Genomic DNA, 27,543 nt, shown 5'->3' on the forward strand with positions numbered 1-27,543 from the left:
CTCATCTGATTTTAGTCAAACTATAAAGGGAGTTATAAAGATAATTGTAATGAGTCTCTGTTCTCTTACCTGGGAACAATGATGACAGATACAATTTGGTACTAGATTATAAAGCCAGAGCACTTTACTGTTTTTCCAACACCGTCCATAGTATGAACACCTGTGTACGAGTGTGTGTGCAGTAGTTTGAAAATAATTTTTTCATCCTCTACAGCTAAGTGTACGCTCCAGCGTTTGTGGTACCTCCAAGGGAAAGCATGACTTTTAAGGGAATGCATCTTAGGTTCCCTCTGGGCTCTTCCGTTTCCCCTTCACCCCCATCATCGCTCACTGTATGTGCACACTTGTTACTTACTAAAAACCAGATTGTTCCTTGAAGGCACTGACCCACAATCCCTCCTAGAGCTCTGGGGAGTGCATACTGCACTACTCCTTAGGATACAGCATGCTCCCCCTCTGCATCCAGCCAGCCTTCGGTGACAGGACTGACAGATGCATCTTTGTGGTGGGAGGTGGGTATGTGCCTTCCCCACTCACTTTGGGGAGGCATATGCCCCATCAGGGAGTTAGAAGGAAGCAGTATTTTGCTCAGGAGGTCACATCCAGAGCTCCACTGACTTCATTAGAGCTATACCAATTTGTATCAGCTGAGGATCTGGCCCACAAAGTGCAAGGGCTACAATTATGCCTGGCTCTTGCTCCCTTTCCCCAGTGCACCTGCCCAGAGCCAAGCACAGTCTGTCCCTACATATTAGTAAGCAGATGTGACCACGCAGTATAGACAGGAGAAGTCATGCAAAGGATTCAAAGTTGGAGAATGAGGCAAATACTCTGTCTCAAATATAGGAAATGATAAGATGGAAAAAAGAAAATGATATGGAGAGAGAGGAAAATATATTTTCAGATTAAGAAGTGATTGAATATTTAGGTTGTAGAAGGGTCTGAACCAAAAGCAAACACCTTCCAATTCTGGGTAAATCTGAATCTACGTGCCATTCTGAATCTTGCAGCGAGCCGCTAATTCTATAGTTAGCCAAAGCAAAGACCAGATACTGAAGATGTTAGGATCTGGATCTATAGCTCTTGCTCATTTCTAATTTAGAGCCAGTAAATAAATGGCTTTGACTGCAGGAGGTGAGATATATCTGCAAATAAATCACTGGTTTAAGCAATTCCTTGGAGGCAGAACTTTGCAGATATTTACAGATGTTGCTAGTATCTTTTGATGTATGTCAGCAAACCACAAATCAGAGGACATGAAAGAACATCACATGAACTGCATCATATCAAGTGTACAAGTACAATGAGCCGTGATGGGGGTGAGAGGGAAGAGCCCGGGGGAGCTTAATAGAAAGAGCATCAAATCATATATGGCAATTCTGCCTCAGCAAAATGAAGAGTGAGGATATGATGGAGGACAAGATTACTGGCTAGCAGTATTTGAAGGCTGTAAACACCAAAGAAGGTAATTGTTTAGAGTGATCCAATAGGTAGAGCTAGGGGATGAAATTAAAAAAAAAAAAAAAACTTACGGCAAATGTCAGGGAAAACTTTCTTATCATGAGATCTATTAGATTGTGAAACAGTCTCTTCAGGGAAATGGTGGAAGCCCCATCATGTGAATCAATTAGAACTGGAGTGAACAGAGCACTAAAAATCATAAAATATCATAAAGAACAATTTTACACTTGCAGAGAGGTAGGGGTCTGACCAGCTTTAACATCTATGATCAGTAGTTAGGGCAGAAAAGAAACGAATGGCATTATAAACCAAAAATAACCCTTTTCTCTTTTTCAGCACAAATTGAAGTGATACCATGCAAAATTTGTGGAGATAAGTCCTCTGGAATACACTATGGAGTCATCACATGTGAAGGCTGCAAGGTATGAGACTTTATACAGCACTGTCATTGGCATCTGCATTTGCCTCAGGCTTCTGTGTACTTAACAACACACTCTGACACCCTTTCAAACAAGGTGTGCCAAAGGCTGTAATGCCTGCTGCTGATACACAGGTGTTCCGTGTCTAATTTTACTTGTTGTCTTCCTTATTCAACAGTCAAATAATATTTGGAAATAGCTCCTTGTTTGAGGCTTTGAATTAGTAATATGTGATGCAGCATAAATGGTGATACAGATGCTGGTTACAGTATGTTAGAATTGCTCCACCCCGAATGAACCTGAGGACTAGTTTTGTTCTCTTGTTTCATTTACGATATGTGTGAAATGTCAAAGTTAATTTAAGTGTCATAATGCACAGTTTTAAGAGATATGGGGCTGACTTTGGCCCCACTCATAGAGAGCCTCTATGCTCTGAAGGGGACATAAAGAAATTTCAGTTGCCCAGCGAGAAATTCCCCCAGCTCAGGAAGAGTGTAAATAGCACAGCATTGTCCCTCCTTGTAGGCTTGGCATACCCCAGGGATGGAAAGGAGCAGGTTGGGGTAGACGGGAGAATGCCCATAGTGCTCCTGTGATTTGGGGCTGCTTCAGCACCTGCCATCAGCACCTGTGGGGAGGCTGCCATATGTTAAAGCAGTCCCTGTGGCTAACTTATGTATAAGGGGCTATTTTGGCACTCACAGCACCCAAAAATTTTGCAAAGGCAAATCTTCGTGTTTGCAGTTCTGACCACCCGCTTGAAGATGCAAAGGCTCTGATTAGCACCTGCAGGTCATTTTATATATAGAAACATGCACTTGTACATTTTGTGGGTGTACATACACATCTACATGTGTGTAGTGTGAAATATCTTGCTCCCCAGGTTTGTATTTAGCATTTTATAACATTGAAGGCATCTGAAAAATTCAAAACATTGGATTTATCACATCCCAAAAATAAAGTTTGATTTAATGCCAGTAAATTGAGAAGTGATATATTGTCCAAAATCAGAACTTGTCTTTCAGAAACTTTAACAATTGTAAATGAGCCATCCCCCATTGTGACACAGTTTTATTGTGATACTGGACTGGAAATAGGCTTCTTTTTATGATGATCGCACAGAACAGGATTAGTCTAATCGATCTGATACTTTAAAATTGGCACAAAAATAATAATAAAAAAAATGCTTTTAAACAGAAAAAGAGCTTCTTGTCTCTGTAACCAGTCTACATAAAGCAGTAAGGAATAAAGTCTCCTCTGGATGTGATTAGTGTTAATGGTAGCCCTTGTGTGTGCCTCAAGAGGAGACAATGCCTCTTAGCTCTATGTGTATATTGAGATAAGAAGCTCCTCTACCACTGAACACAGTTGTAACCCTTTTGTTTTTGTGCCAGTTTCAAAGTAGCAGATCAATTAGTCTAATCCTGTTTCATGAGACTGTCATGAAGAAAGATGTACGCAGTCTAGTTGTATCTGTGCTGATCCCAGGATATTAGAGAGACAAGGTGAGTGAGGTAATATCTTTTACTGGACCGACTTCTGTTGGTGAGAGAGACAAGCTTTTGAGCCACACAGAACTCTTCAGGTCTGGAAAAGGCACTCCCAGCATCACAGCAAAATGCAAGTTGGAACAGATTGTTTAACACAAGTAGTTAGCACATATTCTAAGGGACCATTCAAGGTAGAGTGTCCCGTTAACACCTCTGCAGTCATAGGACAAAAACAGGTGGATATAGAGTAACAGATTGTTGTAATAAACCATAAATCCAGTGTCTCTGTTCAATCCATGATTTTTAGTGTCTAGCAGAGTTATGAATTTAAGCATCCGGGCTCAAAATGTTTCCTTTGAGAATGAGGACTGAGAGGTCAGATATAGGCCACATCTACACTATAGACCTATATCAGTATAGTTAGTATAACCAGTATAACTACCTCGCTGAGGAGTGTGCTAAATCCTAACCCCTCTTCTCTCCTGTAGACAGTGCTATGTTAATGAGAGAGCTACCACCGCTTGGGAAGGTGGATTGACTACATTGATGGGAGAAGCTCTCCCATCAGCATAGTAGCGTTTTCACTAAGGCCTCGTCTACACTGCCACTTTACAGTGCTGAAACTTTCTTGCTCAGGGGTTTGAAAAAACACCCTCCCCCAAGCGATGCATGTTTCAGCGCTATAAAGTGGCAGTATAGACAGTGCACCAGCGCTGGGGGCTACTCCCCTTGTGGTGGTGGGTTTTTTACAACACTGGGAGAGCTCTCTCCCAGCCCTGGTACCGCAATTACACAGCCACGGTAGTGAAGACATACCCTTAAGCACTACAGTAATGCAGCTGCAGTGCTGTACGTGAAGACAAGTCCATAGAGTGATCGTTTTGTTAACACCCACTTCTGGCCTTTAAACAACCCCTCAACCCAAGCTCATCATCAGAAGTAAGCTCCCCACAGACCAGGACACAGCTACTCAGAACGGCACCAGAACCAGACAGAACAACAGATGCAAAACCTGCAGCCATATCTCCACTGCGATCAGTGATCAACACCCACCACAACACATCTTTACTCATCGAGTGCACTAAATGCCCCAATAAAAACGATCTGGGTGAAACCAGATAGTCACTACTCTCTCAAATGAACTCATACAGGAAAATGATAAATGACAAAAACACCCTGTTACCTGTGTGTGAACACTTTTCACAAAGCGATCACTCTATATCTGATCTATCAGTCCTCATTGCACCTTGTTAAAGGGTGTAGCAAATAGCACTGTCATATCCTGCAGCATGCCTGGGTATATTCAGGAATTTGGTATCTTCTGGGAATTTTCCCACTGATTTAATTGAGGCCTGGATTTCACCCCTTGTGCCTACCTCAATGTCTCTGGGGCTCTCAAAAGTGTCTCATTCCACCTGTCTCTCTACCATTGTGGGAAGTGGTTAAAACTGCAGCCTAGTTCTTTGAGGTATGGAACATATTACTATACCTGTTTTACAGACTGGGAAACTGAGATAGAGAAAGGTTAAGTGACTTGCCCAACATCACAAAGTGATTCAATGTCAGAGAGCCAAGAAACTTTTTAGCTCTTCTACTCTATGCACTAGGTCAGTGCAGTTCTTCTACCCAAAAGAGCAATTGTTCTCCCCAATAAATGTAGCCATTCAAAAAAAGGATATAAAATATTATATATTCCAAGAAAACATTTAGATCTGATGAGGAAAGGGAAAAAATAAATTATACCAAGTCAAAATTTGACTATTCACACTGGAATTGCTTAAATTTAAAGCAGAAAACCCTTTTTTATGTCAAAAAGGAAATTTCTAATAAAGTATGGCAAATACATAAGAAATGTCTCATAATTAGTGCTAAAATGGCCTTAAATTAATCCCACAGCCATGGCTTCAGTAAATTCTTTATCAGTCAGGATCAGATAAGTGCTCTACAATTTTTCATTGGTACTTTCCCTAAAGGACAACTGCATTCCCAAAGATACAAAACTTACATCTTAAATTAAATTTTAAATAGGTTATAACCACTAACACAACCAATGCAGGGTAGATGAAATGGGACTTTTAAACTTCACTTCATGGACCGGGAATGTCAGTATCTGTACTCAAACTCAGTACCTGTTGTCCAGTGCTAGTGACACCTCTGGCCATCGTTCAGTGCGCTAGGACTTGAGTGAAGCTTCAAATATTGTCTTTACTGAGTGAATACAGTCATGTACAATCCAATTACATTGTTTCTTCACCATTATTTCTCCAGACTCCACAGCTATTATTATTGTCATGGTTTGCTGCTGTCATCCATAGTCCTGTACTGAAACAATACTGGACTAGCTGTTGAATGAAGCCAGCCCTAGCTTGCTGATTCAGTTCAGGTTTAGTCTACAAACCATCCTAGCAACACTCAACCACCTCACTGCCACTGCTACCAGTGTCAAACCTTACTTACTCTGTCTCCCTCCTACAGATGCTAACTGCACTTTTTACCTTCTATCTGCCTTCATGGCTTCCTGCAGTTGCTAGACCCCCCTCCATCTCTTTCTCACTGTGTAAGTGTGCAGTTGCCTGTTTCTAAAGCTGCTAGGTTCTCCAATGAACTTCTCTCCTTTGTTTCTCTTCCCCCTCTCTGGGCTCCCTGCTCCTCCTGTGCTCTTTACCTTTCGTTGTTCTGTAGAAGAGAGAAGAACATCAAGTGTAGCTTTACTTCTCTCATCTCCCCTTCCTGGCTCCATTCCTCTTGACATCTCTGGCATTTCTTGTCACTTCTGCCCTAATGCTGCCTGATGGTGCCATTCTCAGTGGCTATGACTAAGTAAGGACATGCTCTCAGGTTCTAGTACTTTTGTCCCCAATCACAAATCCAAACAACTAGCCAGAATAACACTCAAAAAAACCTACTGAGACTGGGTAACTAAAAGTTTTAAAACTTTTTAGCCTATTCCCTAGCTAAACTGGGATTTTTAACTTTCTGTATTTACCTGACAATAATATACACCTCTACCCCAATATAATGCTGTTCTCGGGAGCCAAAAAATCTTACCACATTATAGGTGAAACTGCGTTATATCGAACTTGCTTTAATCCGCCGGAGTGCGCAGCCCCGCCCCCCCAGGAGCACTGCTTTACCGCGTTATATCCGAATTCATGTTATATCGGGTTGTGTTATATCGGGGTAGAGGTGTATTTCTTTTACATATGAAATGTCATGATTTTTTTTCCTGGAGGAGGGTGGTATTGTTTAAAAGTATTTCTTTTTCCTTTGCACTTTAGCTAGTAAGGTTATTAAATCCTAGGGCTCTTGTAGATGCCTCAATTTGAATTACCTCTCTCTTGTGGAGTATCTGGTCCCTCCAAATCAGTTCAAGCTTCTCCAGGTTAACCTAGGGAATCACACAGTATATTACAACTTCTGATACCACATGTAGCGAGTGAAAAAAAAAAATGTCAGTCTTAGACATTACCAGTACCTTTTCTTTAACAAAAAAAAGGATTCGGAGCAAATGGCAATAAGTTGCTTTGTTAGAAATATTGGTGAGAGTCTCCCTGAGCATTTGATGAAGTTCAGTGTTTATTGTATATTGAGGATGTACACTATTTTATCACTCTATCCTGTTTGTTACCCTCATATTATATTTTACAGAGTAATGCACAGGTTTTTCAGATCAGGAGAGAACATGATTTTATTTCACTATTTATGGCTAAAGCATTTACAAAGTTGTATCATAAACAAAATTTCACTGAATTAGAGTTTATTGCAGTGGCATGCCACTATATCTATCTATCTATCTATCTATCTATCTAGTAATTATCTCTCTCTCTCTTTCACGCTGTCTCTAGGGTTTCTTTAGGAGGAGTCAGCAGAACAATGCCTCTTACTCCTGCCCCAGGCAGAGAAACTGTTTAATTGACAGAACCAACAGAAATCGTTGCCAACACTGCCGACTGCAGAAGTGTCTTGCCCTAGGAATGTCTAGAGATGGTAAGGAGTTAGCTTCCTGCTTCATAGGTAAACCCTTTGAAACTGTTCTTCATTGCTGCTGACTACTTAACCCCCCGACAGATTTCTGGAAAAAAAGAAGAAAACCTAACTGCTCCATAACACGTTCACAGTAAAACATAGATCTTTGCCATTCCCTTAAACTTAGGTGCATTTTTTCATGGGGGTGGGGGAAATAACAAAATAAAAAGCAACATTAGATTAAAACAAAATGTTATAAAGAGAAATGTGGCATTCTGATTAAAAGCAAAAAGGTCCTCCCCTCATAAAGAGGGCTTCATATGCTGGATCAGATAATAACATTTTATATTAATGATATTAAATATTGATGTATTAAGCCTCCCCATGCTTAAAAATGTTTGAGGGCCTGAGACAGTATAATAAATAAAATATACAGTTAAAAAGGAAATATGCACGCTTAGAGCAATTTTTATGCTAAAGGATCTGAAAGCACTTCAATAAAAATTACATTACATTACAAAGGAGCGACTTGGTGCAACCTTCTGCTGTTTAGCAGTGAACAAGAGAGCTACACAACTGCTTAAAACAAAAAAATGAAGAAGATTATTGTATCCAGTTGACACTTCAGGGTGAGGCTGTACAGAGCAAACTATATATTTTAGTGCTGGTGGCCTCTTCTTAGTCCTTACTGTTAGTCCTCTTATCCACTTCCCAAACTGCAACACAAGTCAGCATGATTGACAAATTGAGAATAAAAATTGCCTGGGACTAGAATAAGAGTTGTGTTACAGGTTAACATTGAGGTGCAATGGCAGAGCTGTGCAAGAAAGCTTGAGCAAAATCTGTCTGCATTATTCCAAACCTAGCTACTACTGTTACTTTGGATTGCTCCCAAATCCATACTGAAGTTTTAAAATCACCAAAAAGAAAACAAAAATGTCTCCTATTTTGTAGGCATTTATCTTAATTTGGCTATCTATATCTGTATAGTGGCAAAAAAATTGTCTTGGGGATTTTTAAAAATGTGCCATTTGAATTTATTTTAAATTTCTCTGAGCTTTGTAGATCACCAGAGAAATTATGTTCATTATATGGTTCAGAGGTTTTAAATTAGTTTAAGGTCAGATTGCAATACTCTTACTCACTTTGAGTAGTACTCTACTCCATAGGTACAATGAGACAGTTCACACTGTAAAGTTCTATCCAACATGCTTAAGGGTACTACAGTCTCACCATTAAGTGAATTCAGCTTGGTATCTAGTGTGCAGCATACCGGGTTCTTAGCCTCTCATTTCTGCCCAAAGAAGATTAAAGCTGTGCTCTTTCAGCAGTTAATCAGCATATAGCTTCCTCGTAAAAATGGTGTCTCCTGACTGCAGTTGAGGGCTTTAAGGTATCACAGGGACATTTGTATTTGGCTGCTAGTGCTCTGTCCCTCACCTGTAAAGCAGAGATTCTCAGTGGCCCTGAGTTTTCATTGGTGTAGTTGAACAGAGGGTTTCATCTCCCAGTGCTGCCTTCCTCTAACCTCTATGACAGTGGTTCCCAAACTTTAACAACCTGTGAAACCCTTTCACTAAAATGTCTAGTCTCACGAACCCCCTCCTAAAAATGAATATTTCCAAGGATTTTCTCCTTTACTTGAGTATAAATTATAAAAAGAAGTGATCTTGGAAATATAAAATGTGTTTTTATGACATGCTTATTACACACTATTTATTATTAATTATTATTTATCATTACAGTATTTTTATTACATTATGAAAACGGCAACACTCTTCCAAGATCTCACTTTTGTAGCTTGTATCACTTCGAATAAGCCTCTTATAAGACAAGGCTCCTATGTTTCATCAAGGAGTATCAGATGTGAAACAGCATAAAGGTATTTAAGAAGCCAACACAAAGAGTTCCTCCTACACAAGCATTCAGGTCTTGAGCAGTCCAGGAAAACAACGCACGTTACAACAAAGCTCAAACTAGTTCTTCATAATAATTTTAAAAACAATACTAGCTGCTTATTTATTTTAAAAACAGCAAAAAAAAATCCATCTCCCTTTCCATTTCATATAAGGAGTTTTGAAGTTTAAAGTCCCTCAGTGTGATAGATAGGCTTGCTTTGAGCTGCTTAGCTCTTGGAAGTCTAGAGGCTCCGGGCTGCTTGCCCCATGCTGCCTGAGGCCCCTATGGACAGCTCTATATAAGAGGCTTATTCGAAGTGATACAAGTCCACCATTAGGGAATTTTTTCTCAAGAACCCCCTGTAACACTTCATGAACCCCCAGGGGTTCACGAACCACAGTTTGGGAACCACTGCTCTATGAGTATAACACTCACATAAACAGTCTTGCCTTTATTGATTTTTTTTGTTGTTACAAAGAAATCATATGTGAATTTTAACTCTCAGTCTAATAACAGACTCATTTCTATCATGCAGAGGCAGGATGCTAATTGACAGCAGCTGGAGAGTCCAATTAATGAAAATATAATGAGCATAAACAGTGGGTGTTTGTTTCTATTACTGAGGCCCTAAAATTAAAGAAAATATGTAGTTGCATTTTTCAACATAACGTCGTTGTGGATTGGCCCTCCCTGCTCTTATCTGGTGTGGTTAAAATAAGAGCGAGACGTGCATGATGGGCAGGATCCATAGGTAATGCAAATGATGGTGTAAAGTGGTATAATTTACGTGCTATGGGGATGGAAAGGCAGGGCCATAGCAGGGAAAGCAATCCCTAAAAGAGATTGAGAAACTGATGGGGCTGTTATCTGATATACCTTCTTGCACCCTGCTTTCTTTGGTGTTTTCCTCTCTTTTTGCACATCTTTCTGCTTCCTCAGCATGCAAGTTACACTCACATTCACACAGACTTATAGGATCTGACTATCGTAAAGGGGCCTGAAAGTGTGTATAAATAGAAGTATAAAGTGGCCCTAGTGTAAATGAGAATCAGGCCCATCTTTGGCAGTCATTTATGTTGTCTCTGAATTTAGCACAATATGTAGAAGGATCTAAAGTAATTCAGCGGCTTTAGAAAACACTTGTCCTCATACCACATGAAAGGACTATTTGATGCTTCATTAAGGACAGCCATACTGGGTCAGACCAAAGGTCTACCTACCCCAGTATCCTGTCTTCCAACAGTGGCCAATGCCAGGTGCCTCAGAGGGAATGAACAGAACAGGTAATCATCAAGTGATCAGTCTCCTGTCGCTCATTCCTAGCTTCTGGCAAATAGAAGCTAGGGGCACCATCCCTGCTCATCTTGGCTAATAGCCATTCTATAATTATATTCCCAAAAAGGAATGTCCTGGTGTCCCTCTCTTGTGCTCTGTATTGATATCCCTCGGAGCTCCATCCTTGATCCCCTCTAGATATTCTCCCAACTAATTTGTGACCTAATTTGTTCTAAAAGCTTATTTACCATCTCTGGGCTGAGGTTTCCCAGATCTACCCGAAAATATTTAATAGATTTTAAAGCCAGAAAGGACCACTAATATCATCTAGACTGACCTCCTGTATAACACAGGCCATAGACTTTCAGCCAGTAATTCTTGCATCAAGCCTAATAACTCGTGCTTGAATCAGAGCATATCTTTTAGGAAGACATGAGTCTCTAAAGATTTAAAGTGCTGGAGAATCCAGTTTGCACTCTAATGCTGACTTACTCTAAAAGTAACACTATTTCCTTCATTTGTCATCAGTGAAGAATGTACAGATTTTACGCATGGAGATTATATAAAATATGATTGTGTAAATCCATAATTCTTGCCTTTATGGCAGATGTGCCATTCATTTATGCTGCTTACCTTCAAGTCTGTTATTTCCCTGCAGGTCTTAACTCTAACGTGTAATGTTGTTTTTAAAAAAAAATAGGAGTGTGAAGATAACAGTCCCTTGAAAGGTTGCAATAATAGGGCTTTAGGATTTGCTTTCATCAGAAGGCACTAATCAGTTAGTGCATAGTTTAAAGATTTGGGAGCAAGTTGATAAATCACATGGGATACAAATCTAAAGGTTGTAAGTTTTATATACCTCTGGGTTGTTGTGTAGTGAACACAGAAAGACAAGAGAAAGATGCCAGGTCTTTTTTAACATTCACAGCAGGGAGGAGTATGTTGCTTGATTGAGACCCTATCTGTCAAAATGGAGCAATGTTGTACCTTGCAAATCAAGAGCATAATGCTTCAGCTTTCATAATACGTGTGTAGTCTGCAGCTTTGTATCATTTCTGATTTCCCCGGCAGAAAGACAGGGCAAAAGTGATGTAAATAGGAAAATGATTTAAGAAAAGAGAGCAATGGTTTCTGTTATGGTTTGCTTTTCAGCTGTGAAATTTGGAAGAATGTCCAAAAAGCAGAGGGACAGCCTGTATGCTGAAGTGCAGAAGCACCAGCAGCGATTACAGGAGCAACGGCAGCAGCAGAGTGGTGAGGCAGAAGCCCTTGCCAGGGTATACAGCAGCAGCATCAGTAACGGCCTGAGCAACCTGAACAACGAAACTGGTGGCACTTACTCGAATGGGCATGTCATTGACCTGCCAAAGTCCGAGGGTTATTATAATGTGGATTCTGCCCAGCCCTCCCCAGATCAGTCTGGGTTAGACATGACTGGACTCAAACAGATAAAGCAGGAACCAATCTATGACCTCACTTCTGTACCAAACTTGTTTACCTATAGCTCTTTCAACAATGGGCAATTAGCTCCAGGGATAACCATGACTGAAATAGGTAAGAAAAATTTTCACTTCTCAAGCATTCACTGTTCCATTTGACTTTTTTCGTTGTTGAATAAATTGCAGTCCAGCTATAACGGATATGCTACACAGCCAATTCATTTAGAATGGACTGGTCCTGAAACAGGGCTGGCTGACTGGCTGGGTTTTTTCGTTGTTGAGTTTACCAAATTCTAAAATAATGATTACATTTCTTAACTCAGCAATTCATGAACTGTTTATGAAACTGGAACACCGAAAGCAACTGATGAATCAATCAAAACCAAGTGATAATTACTAATAGGGAGCTTGTTTCAAATGAGCTCATTACCAGAAGGGTTTAATGATCTTTTCTGACAGCTATACATATTCTTGTCAAAACAAAGAGTCCCTAAGGTGGCTCATTCTATTGTGTTTATTAAAATGAGCACCAGATTCTGATCTCAGTTACACAGATGTACATTTGGAGTAATTTCACTGATCTCTTGATTTAAAGCAGTGTAACTGAGATGAGGATCTGGCCTGAAATAGGCTGTGATTTGTATTCTCCTGATTAACTCTCTGGATGTTTTGGACATACATCTTACTCAAGTTTTCCTTTAACTGCCAGTGCAAATGATAGAGCAAGCCTTCTGCCAGGTGTTTCAGACAGCAAAAAAGGCTGGGTTTGGGTGAACAATAATGTTCTTTTGGTCACACTCTAGGGAAGGTTTCTAACTAAATAGAATGGCTCAAGCTCTCACTTGTACACACTCAGCCGAAAGCACTGTATTCTATTCTAAGAAAATAAAAAGAAAAAAGAAAAAGAGGCTGGCTTACTAATTAAGAGCTTCCCACCTCAACAAGTGATGAATGCTGAGTCAGTTGTGGTTTAGAATAAAATTATAGGGTAACACCTCTCTAATTGGGTTTAATTAAAAAACAAGAGGAAAAGGGTAATCTATAACAGAGGTTCTCAACCTTTTTCTATCTGAGCCCCCCCCCAATGCTATAAAACCTCCAGAGAAGGTGGGGGGGGGGAGGTGTCCTTGGACATAGACGTAGTTTGACTTCTATCTGGGGGGAGCAGGGCTCGGGCCAGCTCTGCACAGCGTGGCCCAGGGAGGGATCACCACCTCCACCCCCTGACTCACCTCAGCAGTCCAGCCAGCCTGTCTGGGAGGTGGGGGGATGCTGCACCCAAAACTTATAAATTAAATGGGGTGGGGGGCGTAGAGTGGGGCTCAGCTCAGTTTGAAAACAGCTCAAGGTGCAGGCAAGGGGTATCTAGGGGCTATGTGCAGGCAGGGGAGGTAGCTCAGGGTGCAGGGAGAGGAGTAGCTAGGGTCTCTGTGGAGAGAGCGGTGCAGGGAAGAGGGGTAGCTAGGGGCTGTGCATGGATAGGGAGGTAGCTAGGGGCTGTATATTGGGAGCCCGGGAGGGGCCCCTGCCTTGCGGTCACTGCTCCCTGAGGACTCTGCTGCCCAGGAGTCAGGTCACCTACTTGGGTGGCTCTCACCGCCTGCTCCAGCAGTAAAAGGGCGCTGGGACCTGAGGAGCAGCCACAATCCTGGGCTCCACCAGTAGCCGCAGCAGGAGATAGGAGACCTCTGTGGCTGCCCAATTCATGGCAGCAGTCGGAGCAGCAGCTGCCCCCAGTGCCTGGCTCCAATTTCCCACCTCTGACCTGGCCAGGGGGCAGGGCCTCTCGGCAGGGGCTGGGGGAGAGAAGGAGGTGAGGGAGGGTGTGGAGTTGCCCCCAGGCCTGCCCATCTCTGGGTAAGGCACTGAAGTGGGGGGGGAGGGCAGGGAACAATGCCCTTTATATCCTCCCAACTCCACCCTTGGTATTGGGGCTTTAGCCCTGCAGGGTGGCACCAGGGCTCCTGGCTTCAGTCCCATGGCTCCGGGCTTCAATCCCGTGGGAGTTTCAGCCCCACAGCTCTGGGCTTTAGACCTGCAAAGAGCATCGGGGCTTAGGGCTTCAGTCTTCAGCCGCAGGGCCCCGTGGCACCCCTGAAATGGCTCGCAGACCCCCAGCCTATACTATAGCATCAGTAAAAAAGTAAACTAAAATAGGTTCACTCTCACAAAACCAAATCTTTGAGCTCTTTGCACACACTGAATGTTTTGTATGTGCATCTTGGCTTGAGAAAACGTGTCCATGTGCTTTGGAAGAGTCACATTTCCAATTTGTGCCTAAAGATGTCTGGGGTGGGTACAAAGGAGAAAAATCAAGTCTAATAGATACCACCACTTGTGCCCCTGAAGTATCTTGTGTAGGGATAGACTTTGTAATGAGAATAAAGATGCTGCTGTAATTTGTACCATCAGCCTATTTGCTACTTGTTTATCTAAAAAACTGTGAGCCAATACTCACCTGCACCAGGGCACCGATACCTTCTGTGGTGTGCCAATGGAAACACTGCAGTAGATTGATCGGGTGGGGATGATGAGGTGCTGCCCCACTGCTCTCTGTGAGCCTGACCCAGAAATAATGAAGTCAGTGAGTGTCTTTCCATTTACTTCAGTGAGTTTTAGATCAGGCCCAAACTCTCTCGTCCTTCAGGGTCACTCAGATAAGACAGTATCCCTGCCTAAATCTTCATTCTTTCCTTGCTTTCCTAGCAAAGAACTGGGCTGGGCTCACCTTGCTCTTCCACTCCCTCTCATCATACCAGAGGTGAGCACATCAGACAACTGCCTCTTCAACACACTGTAATAAGACGATTTAGTGAGCACTGAGTTGGCACTCGCCCTTTCCTTTCCCTACATTTCCCTGTGCTATTCAGGGTAACTTTAGCTTCCTGAGGATGGGACAAGGTTGAGGAGTGTGAGGGTTTATCAGAGGAGAGTGGAACTCAGCACAGGAAGAATTCTCACACTCTCCCCTTAGTGAAACTGAAAACCGTTTGGTGGTTGAGCAGCCTTATATTAGCTCCAAATGTGGGTAGGGAAAGTAGGACCAAGCAAAGGTTTTTGGCTACAGCCACAAAGGAATTTAGGCACTTAAGTCCAAAATTTAGATCCTCAAAACCTCTGCTCAGCCGCCACCTAACCCTGTAGGCACCTAAATTCCCTAGGTTGCTACGTTTTCACTGGTAAAGTCCCCAGTGTGCCTACGTTTCTGCCAGTGGACATGCACACTGCCTAAATCCTGATGCTACCTCAGCCCCAGCAGGATCCTCAAGCTAGGAATTCCCTAACCTATCTCGCCTGTGGAGGCCAGTCTGTAGGCATTCTCAGAGGTCACCGTAGAGCATGCCTACCAGATCAGGCTCCACACAAACAGAAAGGAAGAAGGTGAGTACTCTTAACTGCTGGACTATATGGTATTCTGGGGTGGGTCTCTCTGTCTCTCTCACTGTCCTACAGTCCGTGGTCCGAAAACAGGAAAGCACTGAAGCACATCTCTCCTGTTGAAGGAGTTCCACTTTTTATGAAATACTTAAATAGTCATTGGAACAGGGTCTGGAACCCAGGTCTCCCAGGACAGTGTGCTAACCACTTGTCTGTCTATAGAGTCATTCTCACTTTCTCTCTGACCCAATGACTAAGTTACAGCTAAAGATTTCAGCGGGTGGCAGGATTCTAAACATTAGATATTGCAATATGGAGCTTAAGTTTCCTTTATGGATCTAGCTCTTTGTGAGACTTAACTGCCTAAGTGTCTAAGTTACTTTTGAAAATTGGACCTAGGGCCTTTGGAAAATTTTACCCAAGTTCTTTTTTTTTTTTTTTAATGAATGAAAACTACTGTGGACACTCTTAAGACCAGATCTTCAACTAGTGTCAATTGGCATACAGTAGAAGAACCTCAGAGTTACAAACGCCTCGGGAATCAGGGCCGTCTCTAGGCACCAGCAAACCAAGCACGTGCTTGGGGCAGCAGAATTCCAGGGGCAGCATTCCGGATTGTTGTTTGTTTTTTTTTGGCTTCGGCAGTTGCGCTCTCAGAGGTTTTGTTTGTTTTTTTTGCTTGGGGCGGCAAAAAACCTAGAGCCGGCCCTGTCGGGCATGGAGGTTGTTCGGAACTCTGAAATAGTTGTAACTTTGCAACTGAACATTGACTTAATGCGGCTTTGAAACTTTACGGTGAGAAGAAAAATGCTGCTTTTAACCATCTAAATTTAAATGAAACAAGCACAAAAACAGTTTCCTTACCTTGTGAAATCTTTTTTTAAAACGATCCCTTTGTTTTGTTAGTAGTTTACGTATAACACAGTACTGTACTATATTTGCTTCTTCTTTTTTTTTTTTTGTCTCTGCTGGTGCTTTGCTGATTGTGTACTTCTGGTTCCAAATGAAGTGTGTGGTTGACTGGTCAGTTCATAACCCTGGTATTCGGAACTCTGAGGTTCTACTGAATCTCCATTGACATCAATTTCATTCCATTCTGAAAGATCCTGTTAGCTTGGGAGATATTCCTTGTGTCTTTAACTGCGGGAACCAGTAATATTATTCACAAGGGAATGAACTGTTCAGTACAATGACTGTATGTCGCTTAGTATAAATAAGAAATCAACATATTTTTCAGATCTTCTGTCCTTTTGTTGACTTTCCAGTTATATATAAATAATTCTGCCTACCTGGCTCACTCTTTAGTAAAGAGGGATGTTTGAGCAAAATAGAAAAGATGTGCTAATGCTGTATTGCTGGAATTTTTGGAAAACTGCTCTGCAGTCCATGGCCCCAATATATGAAAACACTGAAGCACATGCTTAAGTCCTCCCTCCCCCGATTCAGGATATCTCTTAAGCCTATGCTTAATGTTTAGCATGTGATTATGTCCTGTTGTCTTCAATGAAACTGAAGCCTGGGCTTAAATTTAAGTATGTATTTAACTGGTGTGTGAGCAGAAGTGCTTTCCTGAGTTATGGCCTGTATTATGTGAAAATGATAGAGAATAATAGAAAATAGAGATGGAAAGTAAGTATTAAGTTGATACCATGCCAATGAAGATTGCTCCCTATAGGATATTTTCTAGTGATTTACTCAGCTTTGCTTTAACTGTCCCAAGTGACATTAATATTCCATTAATTCTACTACTACTCTTTGGAGACATTCTAGCCAATCTCATGGTTAAGAAGTTTTTCAGATTAAATTTTCCTCTGCTGTTTATATTCTTAAAATACTTTTAGTTGGTTATCTTGCCGCTCCTTAGTTGTCACTTAGCCAGTTGGTACTATATCCACTCTATTAATCTTACCTCAAGAATCAATCTCTCAAACTCTGCAGCCAAAATACATGTTGCTGTATTTTATACAACTCCCATAAATTGCTTTACATCTCTCCGGTACCGAGATACCCAAAACTTATTGCAAGTTTATTCTCATCAGAATCATGTGGAGAAATGGAGAGACACAAATGGCTCCATGGTTTGGGACATGTTGGCTCTGCAGAGACGATCCAGAATCACTGTGGCATTTTTTGCTTCCACTTTATATGCCCACTAACCTCTATTTTGCTGCTCGCTCTAACCCCTACATCTCTTTTGATATTAGAGCTTTGTTCTTTTCTCCCCCACATCAAATTTCTCACTTGGGGCTAGCTTCCCAAGATATACTAGCTTGCATATTTCCAGGGCTGAATCTCCTTTTTCTGTAGCCACACTTTTAACCTCTTTTGGTCACTTTAAATTGTCTCTCTCCTCACTTATATTTGCACTTCCTTACAATTTAGAATCATTTGCTCATTTCAATAACATGTGGCAAACCCTCTTTTCCAGGTTGTTAGAGAAAATGTTCAATATTTGTAGGACTAGACCGAACACTGATCCCTACTGCGCCCCACCAAACAACTTGCTGCAACTGAATAAATTGCCTTTGAGCATTATTTTGTTCATGGCCCATCAGCCATTTGCAGTCCATGTCATGGTGTTCACTTAAAAGCCAATTTGATTTAATTTTATAAATAAGATTTCATGAGGTGCCCTTTCAAATGCTTTACACATTGTTGATGGTCCCTTCTTCATGTACTAATTTTGTAACTCCTAGAAAAAATAAATCAGGTTTATTTATATTAGGGTGACCAGACAGCAAGTGTGAAAAATTGGGACGGGGGTGGGGGGTAATAGGAGCCTATATAAGAAAAAGACCCAAAAATCGGGACTGTCCCTATAAAATCGGGACATCTGGTCACCCTAATTTATATATATAATCAAAAGCAGTAACCAGGGCCTAGAAGCAAAACTGGGAAGTCTTTTTGGTAGCTAAGAAATAATGTTCATGATAAAGTATATGAAGCAATAAACAGGCTTTGTAGGTAATTAAACATAGATGCAAAACTAAGGCATTTGATAACTGGAAAAGCTATTTATTGGAAGAAATATGTTCCAATATCCTAATTCCTATTACATAGCAAAATAAAAAAAGACTACTCACAATTTGTTTTAAAAACAAAATAAATATATAGGGGAAGATCCTCAGCTTTGCACCAGCTTAGGATCTGGTCCCTTTTCTTTTTTTTCTTTTCTTTTTTCTTTTTGAAGAGTGATGGAAACTGTTCTCCGAGAATCATGAACCATTAGAACAAATCAGGTGAAATTTGGCAGATTTGACAGAATTTACCTTTTAATTTTTGGGTTTCAAACCCGAAATTCATAGTGAAATTCATGAGAAAAAAGTCTGTATGGACTGCAGCAGAACAAGGATTTGATGACCCACTGAATTTAACACTGCTCTAGTTATGATCAGCTAAATTCACTTATCTAATTTTATAAGGCCCGATTCTGCAAAAGAGAGCCAGCCGTGTAGGCATCATGGAGTCCCTTTGATTGCAGGGGATTCCACTGTGGTGTTCAGTAATGACTTTGGGTCCAAGAGGCTTGAAAGAAATCCTCTTTATTCAGTGACACAGTTCGAACTGCCTCTGTATAACAACATGGGCTTCTGCACTGCCCCTCTCCCACACTTTCTGTCTGGGATACTAAACTATTTTAAGGTAGAGTTCCTAATACCACACCTACGTTGGTGAATCTCTTGTCAAGACTGGGGTCCGATACAAGACAACTGGCTGCTATGGAAGATGAATGGGAAAGTTGATAGTCATTTAATATTATTTTGAGGGAAAGGAGCAAGCCCCATCCCCTTAGTTCCTGTAAAATCCACAGAAGGATAACAATTTATTATTATATCTGTTGGGGGGGGGAAGCCTATTCAGGGATACAACTGTAGAGAGTGTTACAGGAGTATCTGTATCTATATATACATAAGCAAATAGTTAATAAGTAAGGTAGATGGCATTCCCGATTGCATAGCAAAGTTCCTGGATTTTATAGGGCCAATAAAAATGTTGTTGTGCATCACAAATGGCTTCCTCTGGTAACTCTTTACATCAGCTCTTAACAGAGGGCGGGAAGTGGTGGTAATCTACTTAAGCTGCACCTATCAGCCTTGTGTATCTAGAAGTTTCTACTACAATAAGCAACTGTGAAATAGTGAACAATGTTGACATCATCTGGCCTGATATTATCCCCTTAGCCTGCACCACTGTGAATGAACTAATGTGCTTTAACACCTGTAGCCACTCTTTATTGTGCTCTGTAGGAGGAGTGCATGCTTTATTTCACACAGGCCTCTGCAAAATGTAGGGCTGGCTCTGACCCTGCCTTCAACCAGAAACCAAAAGCAAAGCAAGGTCTGCAACATGGCGAAAATAAACAGTTACATTTAAATTTAAAAACCCTCGACTGGTGTTTAACAGAAAAGAAAATCAAAATATGGGTAGAAGTAGGGGGCAAAATAACTTCCAATTAAAGGTTCAGGTAGCCTCACAGAAACTACAGTGCTCAATACCTTGAAGGTTTCAACCATGATTCAGTTCAGTGTATAAAAATGTTGAAGGTCCTTGGATAAACAGCATTATATACAGTAAAGTGTTGTTATTATTATTATTTATTATTAAAGCACTCTGACAACCAGGAATTTATCACACAATTACTCATTTTTATATGAGATATTAATTTTTAAAAGCTTTTGACTCCTTCACTGATGCATTTTAAGGGCCCAATCCAACTCCCCTTCATATCAATGGAAAAGCTCCCATTGACTTTAATGGGAGCTGGGTCTATCCCTACGTGCTGACATTCTGTCGGGATTTCAGCAGCACTTTGAACTGAAGCTATATGCTTTGCCTCATATACCAGGTTCCTATGATAGCACTACACTTTCTTGCTAGACCATGTATATATTTCATTTCTAAGGGTATATCTATACATGCCGTAGCATAGCTGTGCCGTTACAGCTGCACCACTGCAGCACATCTGATGAAGATGCTCTATGCTGAAAGGAGAGACCTTTCCCATCGGCATAAAAGACCCACCTCCGTGAGCAGCAGATGCTGTGTTAGCGGGAGAAGTACTCTTGCTGACATAGTACTGTGTATATGAGCGCTTATGTCAGTGTAATATATATCGTTCAGGGGGTCTGGAATATTCACCCTCCGAGCAACATAAATTTTGCCAACATAGGCTGAGGTGTAGACATAACCTAACTGTTGAAAAAAATATGCCCCCAAGAGTATGAATTTTGTTTTCTCTAACTCCTGCTTCAGTCACTCCAGAATTTGTCCTCTCAGCCGAGTTGGATTTCAGCAGGCATGTAATTTAAGATGATCTTTTCAGTCAAACGTTACTTGAAGGGACATTCAGGAGACTGACAGACTTGTACTGTAACCCATCTCCCTCCCTAAAAATATATTTAAAATTTTAAAATGTCTTCTTAATATTTCAGAAATGTCAAAGATACTATACTGCCAACTACTATGTTAAAATCCCACCTATTCTATAGGATTTTCTTGCCATTGCAACACACATGCATAATAAACCTGAACAAACTGATGCATCTATAACTGTAGTCCTATGAGCCTTATGTCTCTCTTTGCCTCTCTCTTTCCTAGGCCATATTTTAAGATCCCTCTTACAGAGGTGATATGAAGTCACATTTCTCAACTCCTCTTTTAAAATCCCCTCCAGTACAGCTACAGTATATGTCTTAAAGCTATATTTCAATGGAGCAACGTTGCCATCTAGTGACTAATTAAACTAATCCAATGTGTGTATTCCACAGACACCCTTTGGGCACTATTCCATACCATCATAACCTTACTTTCCATACCTATTTAAAGGTGATAGTCAAAATAAATTAATATGACAGTTGTATGCCCATTTCAGCACATCTGACACAGTTTAGACCAAAAAAATCCCCCTTAATTTTGTAACTATCACTGTAACTAGTTTGTTAATTCTCTCTCTCTCTCTCTCTCTCTCTCTCTCTCCCCTCCCCTCTCATACTTTCCTCTTAAACTCACAAAGAGAGAGAGAGAGGTGTATGGCAAGATTTAAAACTAATTTGATGGCTTTCCTCAGTCAGAAACTGTTTCAACTACATCAGAAAAAGGGACAAAAGGACAGAAAAACAGAGAATTAAACTAGAACATGGCAAAACCGAAACACCTTCATCATTCTAGCTTCAGCTGATATTGAACTGAAGAACCTTTTTTTTTCATTTGTTTCCTTTTCACTGTAAAACCTGTTTTTTTAGCTGCTCTGGGCTTACCATTTAGAAATAAATGTTTGATCTGGCCTCAAAAAGTACTGTATACGTTTGCAGAAATGCAGAGGATTATTTTTTTGCTAGTTTTACAATGCCTTGTTTCTCATTCAAGCAAGTTGTCATGTGTCATAGGGTTAAAATTAACTGAAAACAACCTAATTATAGATGTATGCAGTGGCCTTATTAAAGTTTGTTACACAATGTGACAGTTTAAAATGAACTAAATGCACATAGATAACTTACTATGTTGTTACAATTTAATCGAGGCATATTTAATTGCTTACTGAACTGTAATGACTTTTGGGGGAATTCAGTCTGCGGTATAACCCATGATTCAGTCTTTGAAAATAAACAAGATTTTCACAAATAAGGGCTTTAAGTTAAGTGCCTCAGCCAATATTTAAGCACCTAAATAACTGGCCTGATTTTCAAATTGCTTACCACCCAGAAGTTCCCATTGATATCAATGGGCTTTGGATCCGGACCATAGTCTAACAAGCCTCATCTCTCTCTCTCTGTCTTACACACACACACCATTGCAGTTCAATAAGCATGGCGAAATGTGTTTTTTTAAATTGCATGAGTCTAGTACTTATTTATGTAATCAAGCAATTAATTTGAAATTATTTAGTTTAACTGTTTGAAAATGTAGTAGATACCCTTAAAGAATGCCTCAGACCAGATCTTCCTACAAGTCAAAATCGCTTCAGTATATCTCTGAAAGGGACTCAACTTCTTTTAAGATTAAGTCAATTCACATGTCAGTTGTAGGCCTGCTAATAAAGTCACTATAATGTTACAAATGACGGCCGTCGGCAGTGTTCCTAATTGGGGTTTGATCAATTTACGCTAGACTCAAAGCCTTTTAAATATTGCCCTTTAAGTTTGTTGTAGAAGTTTAAGCAGAGTTCTGCCTAGGGTGATTTAAAGTTTATTTCTTTTTTGTTTATCGTATATCATGTTGGGGGGATGGGTGGGAAGGCAGTTTTCCTTTGGAAATGAGTTTGTACAGCACTCTGGACAATGTTTTAATTGGAGGTTTGAGGCATTACTGCAAGAGTCAGAGTTTAAGCCAGAGGGGACCACTAGATCACCTAATCTGACCTCCTGTATATCACAGGACACCAACACCACCATTGCACTAAAACCAACAACCAAAACCAGACCAAAGCATTGCAACTCACAGGAGACTAGATAATTATGGGCCGCAGCCAGAAAACAGGAGGGACAGAGTGCTTGAGGTCAAGGAAATGATTAAGGGAGATATACCCAGATAATCCTGGCATGTGGCCCACTCCCACAGACTGCAAAGGAGGGCGAGACCATCTAAAATCACCAACAACCTTGGGCGAAATTCCTTTCCTACCCCACATATGGTGATCAGTTAGACCCTGAGCCTATGAACAAGAACCAGCCAGCCGAGTACCTGAGAGAGATAATGCTTGGAGCCACCTCAGAGTCCTGGCCCACCCCACCCAATCTTCCATCTCCAGCCATGTCCATCCCTTGTGCTTCAGAGGAAGGAGATAAAAAAACCACTCCCAGAATACACTAGGGGGAATGGGGGGAAATCCCTTCCTGACCCCTGCTATTAGACAGCTGAAATCCTGAAGCATGAGCTTTAGGAGCATAGGACAGAAACTTTCCTAAGACAGTGAGGCCCAGGACTGTTGAGCCCTGCCCCCTACCATCACAAACAACCATGTCATACAATTGCATTCATAAATTTGTCCACTCTCTCAAAACTTATCAAGTTGTTTGTCCCCATAACTCCTATTAGGAGGCTGTTCCAGAACCTCACCCTTGTGATGGTTAAAAAACTTTTTATAATTTCCAGCCTAAATTGGTTCATGACCAGTTTATATCCATGTATTCTTGTGAAAACAGTGTCCTTCAGCTTGAATAGCTCTTCACCCTCCCTGGTATTTATTCCCCTAATGTATTTATAAACAGCAATCATATCCCAGCTCAACCTTGTTGTTGTTTTTTTGATAGACCTCTCATAATACAGGCCCTCCATTCCCCTGATCATCCTAGTAGCTCTTCTCTGCACCTGTTCCAGTTTAAATTCATCTTTCTTGAACACAGGTGGCCAGAACTGTACACAGTATTCCAAGTGAGGTCTTACCGCTGCCTTGTACAATGGCATTAATACGTATCATTCTTTACTGGAAATTCCTAAGCTAATACATTCTAGGCTTGCATTGGCCTTTTGATACCCATATCACTTTGGTGGCTCAGAGTCATCTGTCCAGGTCACAGGCCTCCTCTGTTGCATCCAACTGATGAGCCCCCAACTTGTAACAGAAATTCTTATTATTAGACCCTAAATACATGACCTTGCGCATTACACTACAAATTTGTAATTGTAGTACAAATAAATAGAGATGGATGGTACATTTTGAAAGTCATAATTTCAGTGACATTTTTGATGGAAAAAATCAGGGCAACATTTTTGTGATTTTTATGACAGTTTGGACCCACTTTTCCAAAATGAATTAGAAATAATAATAAATTTAAATGTACTTACAATTTTTAATAAGCAAGAACAGACTTTAGCATGGATTGTACTCCAAGATGTATTAAATATATTCCCGTGAAATAGGCTGCATTTTTAATTTTCTTAAAGGGACATTGTCTAAATAAAAAAACGGGAATAACTCCTTATATTGTAAACTAATAAAACTAGTTTATTCCATTGAGTGCACAAAAAAGTGTCTATTAAACGTACCTCTATAGATGTGCAGAATAAGCGAAGCATCATGTAACCACAAGTTTCCCATGAAATATTGTGATGAAAGATTGTATTCTTCTCAGGGCAGGGATCATGGCTGTCTTCGTTCTGCACAGCGCCCTGAACGCTGGTGGCACATAATAAAGAATTGTAAAAGACCAATGTACAGCCAGCACTGAGTAATGAATAACGAGATACACCATGCCCATTAAATGTCAGACGGATGGCCATTTAATTCACACAAAAGCATAGGGCATGGAGCAGCAAAATCAGTAGGAGAAGTAGTTTAATCTGGCAACTGCTACCATTACAACTGGCCCGTAATGAGGACGTTCTGGAAGGAATGGGTCACAGAAGTTGCAAGAGCAATTGGGCCTGGGAAATGGGAGGTAGAGTAGCTGCAAAATAAGTGTTAGGGCCCCTAAATGAACAGTAACTGACATGAATGATAGAAATCCAGAGGGGTGTCAGCAGGGCAGGCTATGGAGGGACGAGCACCTCTGGGACACTATGCCAACTGCAACAATGATGCCCATGCCACACAGAAGCACAGAAATACTATGGTATCTGCGACAGTAAATGTGTGCTGGATTCTGTTTCTGTACCTTCTTTCCTTTTTAGACACCTGCTCCACCATCTGAGCAGCCTTTGTATTCCAGCATTTATCCTCCCCTCGTCTTAGGGCTTGTTTACGTTGTCTCTGGCTGATCCCCTTCCTGCTTTGTATACTGTTATTCTGCATGTCAAGTCCATAATGCATTGCTCTCTCACAATAATTAACATTGCCACTAGACTCTGACATGTGTTCTTTGTGGATCTCCCTTTAACCATAGTCAACTAGAGCACAGGTGAGCATGTGTAGCTTATAGCTGATGGAGCAGCTAAACTTTATAAATCTATAGTGCATTTTCTAGAATATATGCATGGGGAATATGCATCATAGGTTCTTTTCCCAAAACCACATCTCCAATTTCAAATACTATGTCCTGTGCAGTAGATGTGTTGGAAAACCACATTGTTTGTCGTAGGCTTGTCACTATCCACTATTTTACGGTTGAGAATGTTGTACTTCCTTTTTAGTATTGTTTATGCTGCTGTTCCCAGCTTTATTAGTAGCTGGTGTCTTGCATTGGAAGAAATGTCTGGGCACTGCTAATTTTAAACATCTGTGTTATTTCGCGAGGAAGATATTCACAAACTGAAGAGAGTTCAGGAACAGCAACAAAAATGATTACGTGACTAGAGACTTACATGCGAGAAAAAAGTAGATGAGTGACAAGTATATGGGAGATGGAGAAACATGATGCATTTATTTATGGTGGAAGAAGGGGCTATAAATGGCCATAATGAGATCAAATTAACACACCAGACACTTGAGGCAGGATATCAGGGAAAATTTCTTAATAATGAAATAGTCTTTCACGAGGGTCTTGCAAAAGCCCTATATAGATTGGGACTCTTAAAGCAAGGCTGCAAGTCTCACTATATATGTTGCTTGTTTGCTGTTTGCAATGAAATCACTCAAACTGGCCAGTTTTGTTTCTAGTCAGTTTCACTTTTTGGTTCCTATGCACTAGCTCAATATTGGCCTGTGTTAGTTTCTAACACTTCCAGGGAAGATGTGAATTATTTTTAGAATATTGTCATGATTTTTTTAAAAAATATTAAAAACAAAAGGCAAAATGTTTATTCTTAGATTTTGTGAAATCTATGGCCTCATTTTAGCAAGATACTGAAGCAAATGCCTAACTTTAAGTATATGAGAAGTCCTATCTCTTTTAATGTACTTGGTTGTGTGTGTTTGATTCTCTTCTGAATTATTAAATATTATTGTGGACCACAGATTTTCTGATTACACTCCAAGAGCCTTAAAATGCCACCAGTCCCTCAGGAATTTCCTGTCCTTCCAGGTAAATTCAGCTGAAAAATTATTTCTTGTTCTAATAATAACAATAATAATAATAATAAATATAGACACCCCCTTATTGCAGGGTAGATTGAATTTTAATGCTCCAGGACTGTATAAAGATATCTTTCTGTGAGATGTGACTCTATCCAGTGTGGAATCACAAAGCAGCTCATCTCAAATACTTTTAAATATATCTGTAATAATTAAATGTTGTTTATAGAGTCCATGTCCTGTAGTCTTTTAACTATTCAGTTGCTGTGGAATGTGCTTCTACTGTCCGCTAACCTGTTTCTAATCGGCAGAAAATCCATCTTTGGCTAAATGGTCCCAATTCCAGCAAAGGTATCCTTAACCCTCATGCAGTTCATTGAATTCTGATTGGGAGTATGGGGTCCATCTTTTTGCAGGATCAGAGCTTTATTCAAATGTACTGTAGTTTCCAGTATTTGAATGTCACATTGTCAAATCCTGTTGCTAGGCTTTTATATAAATTAAATTAATACAATAGATTTGTGCCTATTGGTACTTTAATTTTTGTTGTTGTTTGCATTATCATTTGGCAAATGGTTGAAAATGAGATTAGGGAAAAAAAACATTTTAGGAAAAATAAGTCCGTCCCCCCCACCTCCTTTTCTTTTCCCCAGCAAATTTTGAAATTTGAGATTTTTCAGCCAGCGCTATAGTCTATATACATTAAGGACATACACTTCACTTTGGTCCACAGTTGTGAGACGTTCATTTGCATTTTTCTGCATTCATAACTCTATCACCTCCTAAAAACTCCACAAATTAATTAATAAAATGAAAGCTAGAGAACAGAGACCATATTTGAACAGAATGTAAAACATTTTATTTTGAAAACACAAAACCTAGAATTAGGACTCAGATGGCAATGGGACATCAGCCTAGCAGTATCCTGGGCACACCATCAGTGATTTTTGGCTTGAGAGGCTGTGTGACATTTTAAAAACCTGACATAAATGCTTACAACAGCTATCAAACAAAGCTGTGGTGTTATTGCAGCATTAATTCGAAGTGGATCCCTAAGAGAGCTCAACTTAGGGTATAAGCTGAGATGAGCTCTTAGCTACTCAACTGGATCCTGAGGGTAAGTGAAATTAAAAATTCATTATTCATTTTAATTGAGGATGATTATCGGTATTTTAGGAGGCACACTTCAAAGTTCTTCAGCTCCCAATGCAAAAGAAGGGGATGCTAAGAAAGCTAGACTCCCTCATGAGACAAGAGAAACAAATGAACGAACTCAAGAGCCTATAGGAAGCATATACTACATAATTCTAAGTGTAGCTTATATTTAG

General features: G+C 40.5%; 1 protein-coding gene across 3 annotated transcripts in view; it reads left to right on the plus strand.

Moving 5' to 3' along the window:
• Positions 1-27,543, plus strand: part of RORB (RAR related orphan receptor B) — a 219,009-nt gene that overhangs the window by 147,407 nt on the left and 44,059 nt on the right. For all 3 annotated transcript variants that reach the window (XM_065549410.1, XM_065549409.1, XM_065549411.1), the window contains 3 exons: positions 1,798-1,883; positions 7,216-7,357; positions 11,663-12,064. In XM_065549410.1, the coding sequence (XP_065405482.1) occupies positions 1,798-1,883; positions 7,216-7,357; positions 11,663-12,064 (630 nt within the window). The remainder of the gene's footprint in view (positions 1-1,797; positions 1,884-7,215; positions 7,358-11,662; positions 12,065-27,543) is intronic.

Source organism: Chrysemys picta, chromosome 6 (genome assembly GCF_011386835.1).
Source record: "Chrysemys picta bellii isolate R12L10 chromosome 6, ASM1138683v2, whole genome shotgun sequence".
NCBI classification, from domain to species: domain Eukaryota; kingdom Metazoa; phylum Chordata; order Testudines; family Emydidae; genus Chrysemys; species Chrysemys picta.